The sequence below is a fragment of the Chiloscyllium punctatum genome, chromosome 3, assembly GCF_047496795.1.
Source record: "Chiloscyllium punctatum isolate Juve2018m chromosome 3, sChiPun1.3, whole genome shotgun sequence".
In the NCBI taxonomy this organism is placed as follows: domain Eukaryota; kingdom Metazoa; phylum Chordata; class Chondrichthyes; order Orectolobiformes; family Hemiscylliidae; genus Chiloscyllium; species Chiloscyllium punctatum.
In genome coordinates this window covers 16,455,143-16,473,366 of record NC_092741.1, presented here as the reverse complement: position 1 = coordinate 16,473,366, position 18,224 = coordinate 16,455,143, and the positions used below count along the sequence as shown (strand labels likewise).

General features: G+C 44.1%; 2 protein-coding genes across 7 annotated transcripts in view; one reads left to right on the top strand and one right to left on the bottom strand.

Annotated features, from left to right (window-relative positions):
• The window catches only part of yipf3 (Yip1 domain family, member 3), a 788,655-nt gene that overhangs the window by 703,827 nt on the left and 66,604 nt on the right, over positions 1-18,224 (top strand). The gene's annotated exons all lie outside the window — the stretch shown is intronic.
• LOC140456037 (EH domain-containing protein 3-like) overlaps positions 1-18,224 on the bottom strand; it is a 105,815-nt gene that overhangs the window by 53,427 nt on the left and 34,164 nt on the right. The window contains exon 2 of one of the 6 annotated variants that reach the window (XM_072550707.1): positions 10,432-10,453. The exons of the other annotated variants lie outside the window; for them this stretch is intronic. Coding sequence (XP_072406808.1) covers positions 10,450-10,453 — 4 coding nt within the window. The 3' untranslated portion in view covers positions 10,432-10,449. Of the gene's footprint in view, positions 1-10,431; positions 10,454-18,224 lie in introns of those variants that run through there. 6 annotated transcript variants of the gene reach the window in all.

The following is an 18,224-nucleotide window of genomic DNA, read 5'->3' as shown; positions in this document are numbered from 1 at the left end:
TATATCTACCCCCCCTTAATTTAAAGCTATGCCCCCTTGTAATAGCTGACTCCATACGTGGAAAAAGGTTCTCACTGTCAACCCTATCTAACCCCCTAATCATCTTGTACACCTCTATCAAGTCACCCCTAAACCTTCTTTTCTCCAATGAAAACAACCCCAAGTGCCTCAGCCTTTCCTCATAGGATCTTCCTACCATACCAGGCAACATCCTGGTAAACTTCCTCTGCACCCGTTCCAGTGCCTCCACATCCTTCCTATAGTATGGCGACCAAAACTGCACACAATATTCCAGATGCGGCCGCACCAGAGTCTTATACAACTGCAGCATGACCTCAGGACTCCGGAACTCAATTCCTCTACCAATAAAAGCCAGTACGCCATATGCCTTCTTCACTGCACTATTTACCTGGGTGGCAACTTTCAGAGATCTGTGTACATGGACACCAAGATCCCTCTGCTCTTCCACACTACCAAGTATCCGACCATTAGCCCAGTACCCCATCTTTTTGTTACTCTTACCAAAGTGAATCACCTCACACTTAGCTACATTGAACTCCATTTGCCACCTTTCTGCCCAGCTCTGCAGCTTCTCTATATCCCGCTGTAACCTGCCACATCCTTCCTCACTGTATACAACTCCTCCGACTTTCGTATCATCCGCAAACTTGCTCACCCAACCTTCTAACCCTTCCTCCAGGTCATTTATAAAAATGACAAACAGCAATGGTCCCAAAACAGATCCTTGCGGAACACCGCTAGTGACGGCACTATAAGATGAACCTTTGCCATCAACTACTACCCTCTGTCTTCTTCCAGCCAGCCAATTCCTAATCCAAACCTCCAACTCACCCTCAATGCCATATCTCTGTATTTTCTGCAGTAGCCTACCATGGGGGACCTTATCAAATGCCTTACTAAAATCCATATATACCACATCTACCGCTTTCCCCTCATCTACCTCCTTAGTCACCTTCTCAAAGAATTCAATAAGGTTTGTGAGGCACAACCTGCCCTTCACAAAACCATGCTGACTATCCTTGATCACATTATTCTTATCCAGTTGTGCATAAATCCTATCCCTTACAATTCTCTCTAAGACTTGGCCCACAACAGAAGTGAGACTCACTGGCCTATAGTTACTAGGATTATCCCTACTCCCCTTCTTGAACAAGGGAACCACATTTGCTAGCCTCCAGTCCTCTGGCACTACTCCTGTAGACAAAGAGGACACAAAAATCAAGGCCAATGGCTCTGCAATCTCCTCCCTTGCTTCCCAGAGAATCCTAGGATAAATGCCATCAGGCCCAGGGGACTTATCTATTTTCACCCTTGCCAGAATTTCCAACACCTCTTCTCTACATATCTCAAAGCCATCCATTCTACTTATTCGTGCCTCAGTATTCATATCGACAACAATGTCCTGTTCCTGAGTGAATACTGACGAAAAGTATTCATTCAGTGCTTCCCCAATCTCTTCAGTCTCCACACGCAACTTCCCATTACTATCCTTGATTGGACCTATTCCTACCCTAGTCATTCTTTTATTCCTAACATACCTATAGAAAGCCTTAGGGTTTTCCCTAATCCTACCAACTAAGGACCTTTCATGTCCCCTCCTTGCTGCTCTTAGCTCTCTCTTCAGGTCCTTCCGGGCTACCTTATAACTCTCAATCGCCCCTATTGAACCTTCACGCCTCATCTTTACAAAGGCCGCCTTCTTCCATTTCACAAGGGATTCCAATTCCTTATTAAACCACGGCTCCCTCACACGACCCTTTCCTCCCTGCCTGATAGGTACGTACTTATCAAGGACACTCAATAGTTGCTCCTTGAACAAGTTCCACATATCAATTACGCTCTTGTCTTGGAATCTACTTTTCCAATCCACACATCCTAAGTCATGCCTCACTGCATCATAATTTCCCTGCCCCCAGCTATAACTCTTGCCCTGTAGTACACACTTATCCCTCTCCATCACTAGAGTAAAAATCACCGAATTGTGGTCACTGTCCCCAAAGTGCTCACCTACCTCTAGTTCTAATACCTGGCCTGGACATGAATAAGAAATGTTTGGAGGGATATGGGCCAGGGCCAAGCCCAAGCAGCTGGAACTAGTTTAGTGTGGGATTATGGTCAGCATGGATTGGTTGGACTGAACAGTCCTTCCCCGTGCTGTGTGACTCTATGACTCAACAATAATAGCGTCAATAGGAATGGGAATATTGTGGGAAAATTCCATTGAAGTGGATGATCTGCCATTACCTAGAAGGGTGAAGCTGACTAAAGGGGCTGCTACAAAGTCCCTTTGTTATCAGAAGCAACAAATATATGTAGGTTTTTTATTAACAACAAAATTCCTGATATATGGACTTACCTGGACCAGCATTAGTACACAAGAGGGAACCATCTATCTGTGTGATTCTGAGCAACAAGAGACTGTACACCACCTATGCCAGGATGATGTTCTTGTATGCCAAGCGACTAATTCCTTCGATGTGTGGAACATTACCCAAGATGATTTCTATTATTATACATTAATTATTATGATTGTCGTTAATGGTCAACTTCATCAACAAGATTGGACAGTCCATTTACAGAACAACTCCCAGTGGTCTTTATCTTGTCAAGGTGTTATATTTCAGTTTGATTTCAGCTGTACTCTGGGCACCTCTGATAAGCCTTGTCCCCATTCAGATAGATCAAGATAGTAAAAGAGACAAAGGGCAGGGGGCGGTGGGATATTATCCTTCACTAACAATTTGTTTCTAGAAACCCATAATAAAATATTTGGAGAGGATGAAGGAGTTTGTTATGCCCTTACTTCAGCAAGAGACTCCCTGACCCCTTTTATCCTCCCAAATCCTAACATGGAGATAAGTGGCCTGCGCCATCCTAAACCGGGTCTCATCCCGGAAATTAGAGTTATGTAAATGAAGGTCTTGTGCCCCTGACCACAAGACCAAACCGGACTGAACCATGATGCAAGTTACAGGTAAAACAAATTAAATCCAGTGTCTTCATGATCCCAAATGCCGTATGACAGCCTTGATAGGGTTGATTGGAACCAGGATACCCACTGGGGGCGGAATCTACCTCATGTGCCCGCTTGATGACCACTGCTGGACAACCTTTCCCTGAGAGGATCCTGAAAATGGGACAGGCAGACCCCACCACTTCAACTTTGAGACTGGCAACAAGATAGCAAAACCCCCAGGGACAAATGGCTGGCCCTTGCTTTAACTGTTGAAATGTGGCCACTGGGGAGTTACGTGTCTTTAATGTTATCTTGGATCTGATGTGAGGAATCGACAAGCTCTCTTCCTAGGAAAAGGAAAATCTACTAATATACACTGACTTTTCATTGACAGTACGGGCTAAATACAGTCACGGAGGCATAGAGATGTACAGCATGGAAACCGACCCTTTGGTCCAACGCGTCCATGCCGACCAGATATCCCAACGACCAGATAATCTAGTCCCATTTGCCAGCATTTCACCCATATCCATCTAAACCTTTCCTATTCATATAGCCACCCAGATACCTTTTAAATGCTGAAATTGTACGAGCCTCCACCGCTTCCTCTGGCAGCAATTTCCATACATGCACCACTGTCTGCATGAACAAGTTGCCCCTTAGGTCTCTTTTATATCTTCCCCCTCTCAACCTAAACCTATGACCTCTAGTTCTGGACTCTCCCACTCCAAGGAAAATACTTTGTTTATTTATCCTATCCAAACCCCTCATGATTTTATAAACCTCTAGGAGATCAGCCCTCAGCCTTTGACGCTCCAGGGAAAACAGCCCCAGCCTATTCATCCTCTCTTATAGCTCAAATCCTCCAACCCTGGCAACATCCTTATAAATCTCTTCTGAACCCTTTCACGTTTCACAACATCCTTCTGATAGGAAGGAGACCAAAATTGCACACAATATTCCAAAAGGGGCCTAACCAACGTCCTGAACAGCTGCAACATGACTTCCCAACTCATACACTCAATGCTCTGACCAAGAAAGGAAAGCATACCAAATGCCTTCTTCACTATCCTATCTACCTGTGACTCCACTTTCAAAGAGCTATGAACCTGCACTCTAAGGTCACTTTGTTCAGCAACACTCCCTAGGACCTTACCATTAAGTGTATAAGTCCTGCTAAAATTTGCTTTCCCAAAATCCAGACCCTCGCATTTATCTGAATTAAACTCCATCTGCCACTTCTCAGCCCATTGGCCCATCTGATCAAGATTCCATTGTAATGTGAGGTAACCTTCTTCGCTGTCCACTACACTTCAAATGTTGGTGTAACCTACAAACTTACTAAGTATACCTCCTATGTTCATATCCAAATCATTTATATAAATGTCAAAAAGCAGTAGATCCAGCATCAATCCTTGTGGCACTCCACTGGTCACAGGTCTCCAGTCTGATGAACAACCTTGCAATATAACCATCTGTCTTTTACCTTCGAGCCAGTTCTCTCTCCAAATGGCTCGTTCTCCCTATATTGCATGAGATCTAACCTTGCTAACCAATCTTCAATGGGGAACCATGTCAAATGCCTTACTGAAGTCCTTATAGATCACGTCTACCACTCTTCCCTCATTAATCCTCTTTGTTACTTCTTCAAAAAACTCAATCAAGTTTGTGAGACATGATTTCCCAGGGACAAAGCCATGTTGATTGCTCCTAATCAGTCCTTGCCTTTCCAAATACATGTAAATCCTGTCCCTCTGGATTCCCTCCAAAAACTTGCCCATCACTGATGTCAGGCTCATGGGTCTATAGTTCCCTGGCTTCTCCTGACTATCTTTGTTAAATAGTGGTACCACATTCGCCAATCTCCAGTCTTCTGGCACCTCACCTATGACTATCTATGATACAGCAATCACTTCCCTGGCTTCCCAGAATGCTGGCAAATGGGAAGAGATTTATAGAGGATATCTGGTTGGCATGGACGAGTTGGACTGAAGGGTCCGTTTCTGTGATATACATCTCTGTGACTCTGACAAAACTTGAAACAGGGTTTGGAGTTTTTAATGGGATTCCTGACAGCAGCATTTCCTGATTCATTCCCTTTCTCTTTCATGTTGTCCTGTTTGACTCACCTTGCTCCTTCCCTTTCAATAACAACATTTAGAGAATTTATTGAAATCCTTCTACATTGAGCTAACGTTAATGACCACATGTCCCTGTGTTGTGTATCTCTCTGTATGTTTTAACACATTATTTAAACAGAGAAATGCCTTGGGGAATGAGGGATGGGTATTAAATATCAGCCATGCCAGCGACACCTTCACTGAATGAAAGGATAAAAACACCATTACTTACAGCCTTCTGAATTGGGGCAGGTGATGGCCTCATGGGATTGATCACAAGGCTATTATTCCAGAGACCCAGGTCAGGTTCTGGGGACCTGGGTTGAAACCCAGCACAGACCTTCAGCCTGTGATCAGCTGCCGTTCAGAAACAGGGTTAGATTGAGTGAAGACAGGAGCAGGAGGAGAGCTCCCTGACTCTACAGTCCTTGCGTTGATCCCCACCAGCGCAATGACATCATTGGAGAGTGTGGGAAAGTGTGTTTGAAGATTCTGCAGACTCCTGGGCTGGTGGGGAGCTGAGGGAGTTTCAGGTCCAGCTGGATCATGGGTGTCAGGTGGAGGGGGTTTGTCTGGTCTGACAGGGTCATGTCAGGAGTGCTTTGGGTCGGGGGAAATGGGGAAAGTTGTGTTGGTGACAGCCACTGACTCTCAAAAGATCAGAATTTCTGACCCAATGTTGATGTTAATGCACTAAATAATTTTGAATGAAGAATAAATGCCACATTTTTGGTTAAGGTTGAAATTATTAACTGCCAGTAGAGGGCAGTGTTTATAAACAGGATTGCAGGATTTCTGAGATAGGAAATTAAAATTGGTCAAATTCCCAATGTGGGCACATATACATAATCTGTCTAATGACCAGTCACTGGAAGCAAGGTATAAGGGTACATCTTTCTCTAGCTAATGAGATCAGAATTATGCACAGAACTTTTTGGTTAATACAATGTGTAGCTTGAGGAAGACAGAAAAGTTTTAGAATTATCATATCTCATTGTTCAATACACACAAAGGTAACAGAACCTTCCAGAAAAATGTCATTCCAATTCCTACGTAAAACCTACTTGCATTAATCCACCTTTGTTCTTCAAGCACATTGGATAAGTGAATAACAATGAGCAGAGGGACAGTCAATCCAGCACTGAAGGTATTGTAGCTGAATGTGCACAAAATAAGGTAAATGAGCTTATAGAGATTGAAATTGGCAGGTTTGATGTGGAGGGCATCACGGAGACGTGGCTGCAGAGGAACAGCAGTTGGAGCTAAATATCCAAGGATATACATGCTGTAGAAAAAAAACAGGCTGGTGGGCAGAGGGGGGTGGGGGCATTAATAATAAAAAAATAAATTAAATCAATAATAAAAAACTAAGTAGGGTCAGATGGTGTTGAATCTGCATGGGTAGAACTGAAGAACTGCAAAGGTGAAAGAAAGAGGGAGTTATGTACAGGCCACCAAACAACAGTCAGGATACGGGGCACAAAATACACCAGGAAATAGAAAAGGCATATAAGAAAGGCCATGTTACAGTGATCCTGGGGGATTTCAATATGCAGGTGGACTGGAAAAATCAGGTTGGTAGTGGATTACAAGGAAAGGAATTTGTGGAATATTGACGAGATGGCTCTACAAGATTATCCCTATTCCCTTTGTTGAACATTTGCCACTCTCTAAACATCTGGCCAGTGGATAGTGAGGACACAGACATCATCGCCAAAGGAGCAGCAATCTCTTCCCTCACATCCTGTATAAAACTTGGGTATATCCCGCCTGGCCCAGAGGACTTATTTATCCTCATGTTTTTCAAAATTTCCAGCACAGCCCCTTTCTTAACATCAACCTGTGTCACACTGACCTCAGAAACATCAAGATCCCTCTCAGTAGTGAACATGGAAGCAACGTATTCATTAAGGACCTCCATTCCTCTTCCGACTCCAGACACAAGTTCTCTCCACTATCCCAGATCGGCACAATCCTCTCTCTGGCCATCCTCTTGTTCCTCACATAAGTGTAAAACGTCTTGCGGTTTTCCTTAATTCTACCTGCTAAGACATTTTCATGCCCCCCACTTCTAGCTCTCTTAAGTCCATTCTTCAGTTCCTTCCTGGCCACCTTGTAACTCTCTACAGCCCTCTACATTCCTGAAGAAGGGCTCATGCCCGAAACGTCGATTCTCTTGCTCCTTAGATGCTGCCTGACCTGCTGCGCTTTTCCAGCAACACATTTTCAGCACAGGCCTGTCTGATCCTTGCTTCCTCAACCTTAAATAAGTTTCCTCCTTCCTTTTGACTAGATGTTCCACATCTCTTGTTATCCAAGGTTCCTTCACCCGACCATCCCTCCCAATCCAGCACTTGCAGCAAGTGCTCCCTAAACAACTTCCACATTTTTGTCATGTATTTCCCTGAGAACATCTGTTCCCAATTTGTGCTCCACAGTTCATGCTGAATAGCATTGTAATTCCCCCTGCCCTAATTAAATAACTTCCCCTACTGTCTGCTCCTATCCCTCTCTATGACTATAGTAAAGGTCAAGGTGTTGTGATCACTATCAACAAAATGCTCTCCCACTAAGAGTTCTGGCACCTGACCTGGCTTGTTGCCAAGCACCAAATCCAATAAGGCCTCCCCTCTAGTTAGCCTATCTCCATTTTGAGTCAGGAAACCTTCCTGGACACACCTGACAAATAGAAGAAAGTGAGGATTGCAGACGCTGGAGATCAGAGGCTGGAAAAGTACAGCAGGTCAGGCAGCATTCGAGGAGCAGGAGAATCAAAGTTTCAATCAAAAGCCCTTCATCAGGAATAAGGGCTTTCGCCCAAAATGTCGATTCTCCTGCTCCTTGGATACTGCCTGACCTGCTGTGCTTTTCCAGCACCACACTCTTAACACCTAAAAAATGACAGTTTGATGTTTGTCAAATGATCGTTTATCTATATTTTGAGAACAACTTGAGGGTATAAAGTACAAAAACATTTTTTTTCATATTAGAATTGAATATTTGATGATGTGTGAATAACACAGTGAGTCGTCTTTAACTATCGGGTGAGTTCCCACCTTCGTACAGTGTAGTGATGTGCACAGTTGTGATTCAATATACAGTTGTGTTCTTGTCTACCGCCTAGTTTTCAGGCGTTTCTACCTTATCCTCATTGACACGTGCTGCAGCAACTGACTCACAGTTTCGTCTTGTGTTAGTATTAACTCATCTCTACAACTGTAAATATAAAGTGGTGATGACGACTTCCCCTTTGTGATCTTTATCGTTCTTCCATGAACATTTTCCTCTGGGAATGTGGTGCTCTGTGGGTTGGACCATTCTCTCAGCATTCCCTTTGTCAATTTTGACTGTTGTTCTGCTGTAAACCTGGTGTTGGAGCACTCTGATATTCAAACAAAGCCTTTTCCTCATTCACACCCCCTAACACTACTCTCCTCAGATACAATTATAGCCATTGACAGAGGCATTGAGACAGAGACTCCTTTTCTGAGATCTGTCAGCACAAACCTGATGTGATTTAGCTTCTCTGTTTGGAGAAGTCCAGCCTCATGTTGATTTTAATACTTTGAAGTTTCTGCTCTACAAAAATGCAGAAATAGACTTTTCAGCTCCTGGAGACTATTCCCATCCTGTGGTCCGTCCAAATGTCACTCCAGTTCCCACTCCTCTCTCTTCACCTTCCCTGCTCCAGGCTTCTCTTCCCCTTCCCTAGTTGCAATCTCTCCAAGACCTTTTCCCAGACCACATTCCCGATGCCAGGGATCATTCCCTCCAATCTAAGGTGGTGTGGTATCCTCATGCCATGTGGTATCACTCTCCCACCCACCACCCCATTCCTGTTTGGTTCAGGATTTCCCACAAGATTTGTCACTGGTCCAGGGAGTAAAGAGCCTGGGAGAATGACAGGTACCCTTTGCGTCTCATGTTGTAAAATCTGCATTTAGTCAAATTCAGAGATTTGAATGGTCCAGGTATGGATAGAGTCCCGTTAAGTCTCATAATATTTTCCTACATCTCTCATGACTCAACATTAAAATATTCCATCACCATTGAGAAAAGGGGCCAACTGATATTCCTCTTAGTGCAAAGTAATAGAGTTAGTTCAGTATCTTTCTCATGAACAGCGATGTTGTAAATGTTGGCCAACGTATTTGGTTTAGTCATTTCACATTGCATACAGTGTTTGTTGTTTCCTCTTGGGGTGTTGGAGATTCTGACAAGATTGGGCATCAAGGAATGGACAATAAAAACCAAAGATGGTGGTGAGTCATCTGTTTGGAGTCCTCTATTCCTGATGAAGGGCTTTTGCCCGAAACGTCGATTTTCCTGCTCCTCGGATGCTGACTGAACTTTTCCAGCACCACTCTAATCTGGACTAAACGTTGGTCAAATCTGGACCACCCAATATTCACTGAAGTAAAATTAGACTCAAAAGGCAGACCTGAAACTAAATTCCAATTGTACGTCCATACATCTACAAGATCTGCATTTCAGAGCAATGAGCTACACTTTAAAAGTGGTGGGCATTCACGTTGAAAAATCAAGCTGGAAAAAACTTGAACAGACACATATTTGGTTTAGCCATTTCACATTACACACACAGCGTTTGTTGGTGCCTCTTGGGGTGTTGGAGATTCGGGCAAGATTGGTTTTTATTGTCCATTCCTTGATGCCCAAAGATGGTGGTGAGTCATCTGTTTGAATTGCTGTCGTCTGTACGGTGTCTATACACCAGCATTGTTAAGGTAGTTGTTCTTGGATATGAAGCCAGTGATGGTGACACAATGGAAAGTAATATCTCAGAGGGAAACTTGGAAATGATAAGTGTTCCCATCTACCTGCTGCATTTGTCCTTTGAGTGTGAATGAGGACGAACACCTGAAGAAGCTGCAGTATCTCACTGCATCTTGGAACATTGTTCTGTCAATCTGTGCTTGCTACATCAGAGACAGGAATAGAGTACTGAAGATGGGATTCCGGTCAAGGAGATTGGCTTACTATGGACTGTTGTGTCTACTTTCTGGAATGTTGTTGGGAATGCACCCATCCAGGAAATTGAGAATATTCCATTACACACCAGAATTGCAAGTTTTACCGGAGGTTTGTTTGGGGACAGAGGGTGAGTCAGTGCACAATTTCGAATCTGGCCTGATAGAAACAGTATGGATTTGGATGGTCAAGTTCAGTTTCTGGTCAATGAGAATGACCAGGAATTTGAAACTTGGACCTAACAGTGTTAGTATGATCAGACATGGTCACTGCCTGGCACTTTCACCACATGGATTTCACTTGCCATCCAGGTATCAAAGTTGTCCCGCTCTGAATTGTTGTGTGTCATCATGAACTGCTTCATTATCTGAGAAATAAAGAAAGAACCTGAAGACCCCAGTCAATAAAGAACAGCCCCACTGAGGGGATTATTTAACTCTGTGTTCACCATTGAGGAAGCAGGATTCAGAAAGACTCATTTTTTTTCTATTTCATGAATATACTTTATTCATAAAAATATCTTTGCATATATACACATTGTCACCAATGCAGTTCAGTTCTGTACAGTATCATATCAAGGAAACAAAAGAAACATTGGTTTGTCATAATAGAATCAAACTCCAAAGGCATCTCTTACAAATATAGGACTATATTCACATGCATTTGAGGCATTCACATTGCAGGAGAGTCTGGTACTGTAATGGACTCCTATTTAACTTCAGCAGGAAGACCTCAGACAGTGCTCTTTCCCCACTGCGCCTTGGCAGCAGCTGCCCCAAGCTTTAGTGTGTCCCTCAGCACATAGTCCTGGACCTTGGAACGTGCCAGTCTGCAACACTCGGTCTTACAGAACAAGGAGTTGACCCTGACTAACAAGTTTCAGGCAGACCAAACAGCTTCTTTCACTGAGTTGATGGTTCTCCAGGCACAGTCGATGTCTATCTCGGTTTGTGTCCCGGGGAGCAGACCAAAGCACAGAGCTCTGTGTCAGAGCTGCTTGGGACGAACCTTGACACAGCCACTGCATCTTTCTCCAGCCTTCCTTTGTAAAAGGCACATTCCAGATGTGTGACAGCCTCTACCCCCTACCCACCACACTTCGAGAGCAGCGTGCAGTTCCACAGACCAACAGGGCGTACATGAAGGATCTCACAGGTAGTGCTCTTCTCATCACCAGTCAAGCAACGTCTTGAAGCTTGTTGGAAAATTCTGGTTGGAGTGACTTTGACAGTCTGCTCAGGGAACCAGGTGACAGGATTTACCTTCTCCTATTCCCTCAGGGTCTCGAGGACACAATGTATTCACGACTTTGAGGTCAAAAGGTGTTTCTCTTTGCAAATGTCTCCATGAAGGACAGGTGATACGGAATGGTCCAAATACTTGGAACATTCCATGGTAGTCAGGTGATACTTGGTGTTTGTGTATCAAGGGTCTATGCACAGCTTGATGCAGCCACACGCAAAGATGACCAACAGGATGAGGGTGACATGGGGTACATTTCCCCCCTCCCTTTTATCCAGGGTTTTGTACATGGAGACACTGCAGACACAGTCCATCTTAGGTCTCCAGATGGAGTGGAAAGTGGCTTGGGTAACTGCAATAGAGCAGGTTCTAGGAATGAGCCAGACCCACACCATGTCCAGCAGAGAGAGAGCCTCACACCTATTGACCAGGGTTTTACCTTATGACAATGGAGAGGGAGGGGTGCTCCCAAAAGCCCAGTTTCTGCTTCACCTTGGCAAATGCTTTTCCCAAGATTTTATGCACACCCCAGTCCCTCAGAATCATGTTCCCAGCACCTTCAGGTAATCAGTCCTGACGATGAAGGGAATGAAGGATTGGTCGGAGAGCACTTTCCAAAGAACACGGTCTTGCCCTTGCCTCGATTTACCTTGGCTCCAGAGGCCAGTTCAAACTGATCGCAGATGCTCATGAGCCTGCACACTGACCGTAACACCATACGACATAGGAGCAAAAATTAGACCATTCAGCCCATCGAATTTGTTCCACCATTCAATAATGTCTGATACATTTTTCAACCCCATTCTCCCTGTAATCCTTGATCCTTGAGAACCTATTGATCTCAGTCTTAATTATACTTAATGAGTTAGCCTCCACAGCCTTTTGTGACAGTAAATTCCATAGATTCACCACTCTGGCTGAAGACATTTCTCCTCATCTCTGTTCTAAAACAAATTACCTTGACTCTGAGGCTATATCCTAGAGTCCTCATCACTCCTACCAACGGAAACATCTTCCCAATATCTACTCTGTCCAGGCCAGACAGTATTCTGTATGTTTCAATTCGATCCCCTATCGTCCTTCTAAACTCCATTGAATCTAAACCCAGAGTCCTCAAACGTTCCTCATATGTTCAGCTTTTCATTCCGAGAACTATACTCACGAACCTCTTCTCAGCATGCTCCAGGGCCAGTACATCCTGCGTGAGATATGAGGCCCAAAATTGCACACAATGCTCCAAATATGGTCTAACCAGGGCCTTCTAGAGCTTCAGAAATACTCACAAGTCTTCTTGAAATAAATGCCTTCACTGCATTTGCCTTCCTAAGTACTGACTCGACCTGCAAGTTTACTTTGAAAGAATCCTGGACTAGAACACCGAAGTCTCTTTGTACTTCAAACTTTGGCATTTTCTACTCATTTAGAAAAAATAGTCCATGCTTGTATTCTTGCGACCTCACACTTTGGAGGGAGAGATTAGAATAGAATAGATTACTTAGTGTGGAAACAGGCCCTTCGGCCCAACAAGTCCACACTGCCCCGCCAAAGCGTAACCCACCCATACCCCTACATCTACATCTACCCCTTACCTCACAGTACGGGCAATTTAGGATGGCCAATTCACCTGACCTACACATCTTTGGACTGTGGGAGGAAACCGGAGCACCCGGAGGAAACCCACGCAGACACGGGGAGAATGTGTGGAGTTTGCACAGTCAGTCGCCTGAAGCGGGAATTGAACCCAGGTCTCTGGCGCTGTGAGGCAGCAGTGCTAACCACTGTGCCACCGTGCCGCCCTGCTTGACTTCAGATCTGTTCGGGAAGCTTTCCGATTCCCGCCTGTTGATTCAGACTGCACTAACGATGTCGGTATAAAGCAGTCAGATCCAAAATGTAAATTCCCTCCGCAAAGCCTATTTTGAAGAGCACATCGCACATGTATATGCGTGACATCCTGTCAAAGGCCTTCTCCTGGTCCATGCTGATGAGACAAGCATCTGCTCCCACTGCCCTGCAAATAGGCAATCATCTCCCTGTGGAATGAGAGACTCTCAAAGATGGTCCTGACCACTACGCACAGATTTGTTTGGGTGAATAACTGATTCCAGAGCAGGCCTGACCTGGTTAGACAGGATTTTGTAGTCTGCATTCAGCGATGATATCAATCGCCAATTTCTAATCTCCTCCTTCTGCTTGTAGAGGAGGGTGACAATACCTTTCCTCATGGATTCGCACATGCTACCTGACAGAAACATGCTGTCTTCCACCTCCAGCAGTCCTGGCCAATCAAATCCCACAGAGCCAAATACAACAGCAGTAAGCCACTGTTTCTGGGCGAGTTTTATTCTTCTCTAAAGGACTAGAGGGCCTTGGTCAGCTCATCAAGAGATAGCACGCGGGAGAGGCTGGACTAGCCACTGTCATCTAAGACCTCAGTGATAGAAGACAGGAGCTGGGAGGCCGTTCTGTCTGGGAGCTTCCTGTCATCCCGACTGGCATTTGCTGAGGTTCAAGATGTCAGAGGGAGATGATGTTACCGAGCCGTCTTCTTCCTTCAGGTTGCTGAGAACAGAGCTTTCCTTGTGCATATTCTGGAAAGAGAACGCGAGCACGTCTCATCCTGCTCCATGGTGGTTTGGAAGATCATCTTGGAGACCTCCGAGGCAAAGAGCGAGACTTGCTGACTCTTCACCTCCTGGAGATTCTCCGTCAGATCGACCCCCATCGTCTGTAGCAGGAGTAGGTTCTGCATGGTCTTCTGGAGTTTGGACAGTTTTCTATCCCTCTCTCTTGCCTTCTGAACACCTTGGAGGATAAAGAACCTCTTGTTGTTTCCATTGACTGTTTCTCACCAATCCAATGGACACACAAAGACAGGCTTCATGACTCCAACTATGAAATCCCTTTTCAGCTCCTCAATGTTTTTTTGGGATCAACAGTTTCACATTCAGCTTCCACTTAACCTTGCTAGCCTACTGGTCGGCCAGCAGGAGGCAGTGGTCTGAAGGGAAAAGAACACCAGTGTGAGGGATCTGACTGAGAACATGTGGATGATAACAGGAAATCTATCCTGAGTGATGATATGGTGCCAGTGTTGGACTGGGGTGGACAAGGTCAGAAGACACATGACACCAGGTTATAGTCCAAAAGGCTTAGTTGAAATCACAAGCTTCAGGAGCGCTGCCCCTTCGTCAGGTGAAGCAAAGGAAGCACACAGGCACAGATTTGATAACCAGAGAGATCAAAAGATCATACAAATGGTGTGAGTGATGACCCCTAACACTCTTGATCAGCTGCAGAGACCTATTATTCAGCTGGTCCACATACCACTCAAGCTCCACAACGCAAGTCAACTCACCGATTGAGACAGAGGTGGATTTCAGAGATACATTGTTGAATAGTGGAATAATATTCACTCCGATGGATAGAAAATGTTGGATCACAGTTGATTTGTCACTGTTGTACATCTCTACTGATTTTCTGTTCTATTAATCTATAATACATATCTGAGCTGATAGTATCCATTTTACAGTATGCTCAAAGCTATTATTAGGCTGGAGCGTGACTTCCTTACTGGGAGCATTGAGAGCAAGGAAAAGAGTATGTTGAGTGAAGTTGATTTGTCTCATATGGAAGAAACCACTGTGACAGTGCTATTCTTTCTGTATTAGCAGGGAATCTATCAGCCTAACACTGTGGGAGCTGAAAGTATTTTACAAATCTGGAGACTTTCTGACTTCCCTGCAGTCAGCACTCCGAGTTAATTATTTCAAAATCCATCTCAAAGTTGACATGAAGGAACCTGTTCCAGAAACAAATTGCTGCTCTTTGCCTCTGGTGTTTCATGTTGCTGATTAATTTATTCAAAAAAAGAAAACCTCCAAAAACAGCATGAAAATATCTAAGCTCACTGCTCAAACTGCAGATCCACCTGAAAATGCTGAGAATTAAACAGTGATTTCACCGATCCAAGGGACCATCGATATTTTGAGTTTTTGCTTCACTCTGTCTGTCATCCTCAGGATGATAATTGGAAGAACAGGAGCTGATCAAGAGGCAGTTGATATCTGCCATTAAGCTTGCTGCCTTCAGTCCCAGCTGCCCATTTCATTCAAATTCAGTCTCATCAGGAGCTCACTGAATTGCCCTGTTTTGTGCCAGTTCATTTTCACTTGTGTCAGAAAGACAACATGTCAGGGTTTGTTTGATGATGATTCTTTACAGAATCAATTGTTCAACTATTCGGAGGGCAGCAGGTAATCTCAGCAAAATGCTGAGACTGCATTCCCATCATCTCTCACAGATGGAAGGATGACAGTCAGTTTGCTGATCATGTTTGTTTCGGAGTCCTGTGGGAAAATGCAAAATATGTTTTACAGAGTGGGAGAATTCCTACTTTAAGAAATTACATTAAATGTAATTCCGTTTCCAAGTATGATATGCCAGCTGGCTGCTCAATTCCTTCTTATCCAAAAGGAGAGAAATGGGGCAGATCCAACAATAAGTTAGTCAGACACAATTCACGATATGGACAAAAATTCATAATTTAATTGTCCAGGAAATGAGTTTCATTAACTTTCCCTAAAACACCAATTCAAAATCTTTAAAAAGCATATAACTTCCAGATTATTGTCTGATGGCATCTTGTAAAGTGTGGTTCGGTTGGTGAGTTTGTGGATGACACAAAGATTGGGGGAGCTGTGGATAGTGAGGTGGGTTACCAGACGATGCAGGAGGATGTAAATAGGCTGAAGACACGAGATGTCGGTATTGCTCGCTTGAAAAAGTTTAAAAAGTAGTTCAGTGATTTGATCTATAATCAGTGTTCTGATCACCTCAGCAGCTGTTCAGGAATAGAGAGTTTTACTGCACATTCTCAAGTCACAAACATAGAAGATAGCAGCAGCAGGAGGCTATTCGGCCCTTTGAGCCTCCCCCACCACTCATCACAATCATGGCTGATCATTCAACTCAATAGCTCATTCCTGCCTTCTTCCAATAACCTTTGATGCCATTCATTCCAAGTGCTATATCTAGCTGCCTCTTGAATGTATTCAAATGTTTTGGCATCAACTACTTCCTGTGGCAATGAATTACACAGGCTGCCCACTCTTTGGGTGAAGAAATACCTCATCCTCATCCTAAATGGTCCACCCAAATCCTCAGTTGGTGACCCCTGGTTCTGGACACACACACCATTGGGAATATCCTCCCCTACATCCACGCTGTCTTGCTTGTCCCGATAGAATTTTAAAAATCTCTAGGAGAGCCCCCCTCACTCATATGAACTCCAGTGAAAACAACCCTAACCTAGTCAATCTCTCTTCATATATCAGATCCGCCAACCCTGGAATCATCCTGGTTAACCTTCGCTGCCCTCCCTGGAGAGCAAGAGCATCCTTCCTTAGGAAAGAAGACCAAAACTGCACGTGATATTCTAGGTGTGGCCTCACCAAGCCCTATACAACTGCAAGAACACATCCCTGCTCCTGTACTCAAACTCTCTTGCAATGAAGGCCAACATACTATTTGCCTTGTCAGGGTTTGTTTGATGATGATGATTCTTGACAGAATTAATTATTCAACTATTCGGAGGGCAGCAGATAATCTCAGCAAAATGCTGAGGCTGCATTTCCATCATCTCTCACAGATGGAAGGATGACAGTCAGACAGTTTGCGGATCATGTTTGTTTCCAAGTCCTGTATACTTACCTTCACCAACTGGACATTTTCAAAAAACTCAATCAAGTTTGCGAGACGTGATTCCCTACACACAACGCCATGTTGACTATCCTGAATCAGTCCTTGCCTTTCCAAATACATGCACACCCTGGCCCTCATTATTCCCTCCAACAACTTGCCCACTACCAACGTCAGGCTCACTGGTCTACAGTTCCCTGGCTTGTCTTTACCACCCTTCTGAAACAGTGGCATCACGTTTGCCAACCTCGAGTCTTCTGGCACCTCACCTGTGACTATCGATGATACAACTATCTCAGCAAGAGGCCCAGCAATCACTTCTCTAGCTTGCCACAGAGTTTTCTGGTACACCTGATCAGGTCCTGGGGATTTATCCACTTCCTCCTCTGTAATATAGACATTTGGGAAGATGCCACCACCTATTTCCCTACAGTCTATATCTTCCATATCCTTTTCCACAGTTAATACTGATGCAAAGTATTCATTTAGTATCTCCCCCATTTTCTGTGGCTCCACACAAAGGCCGTCTTGCCGATCTTTGAGGGGCCCTATTCTCTCCTTAGTTACCCTTTTGTCCTTTATATATATATTTGTAAAAACCCTTTGGATTCTCCTTAATTCTATTTGCCAAAGCTATGTCCCCGCTTTGCCCTCCAGATTTCCCTCTTAAGTCTACTCCTACTTTCTTTATACTCTAAGGACTCACTCGATCTATCTTGTCTATACCTGATACATGCTTCCTTCCTTTTCTTAAACAAATCCTCAATTTCTTTCATCATCCAACATTTCCTATGCCTACCAGTCTTCCCTTTCATCCTGACAGGAATATACTTTCTCGAGATTCTTGTTCTCTCATTTCTGAAGGCTTCCTATTTTCCAGCTGTCCCTTTACCTGCGAACATCTGCCTCCAATCAGCTTTTGAAAGTTCTTGCCTAATACCGTCAAAATTGAGCTTTCTCCAATTTAGAACTTCAACTTTTAGATCTGGTCTATCCTTTTCCATCACGACTTTAAAACGATTAGAATTATGGTTGCTGGCCCCAAAGTGCTCCCCCACTGACACCTGCCCTACCTTACTTCCAAAGAGTAGGTCAACTTTTGCACCTTCTCTAGTAGGTACAGCGACATACTGAATCAGAAAATTGTCTTGTGCACACTTAACAAATTTCCCTCCATCTAAACCTTTAACACTATG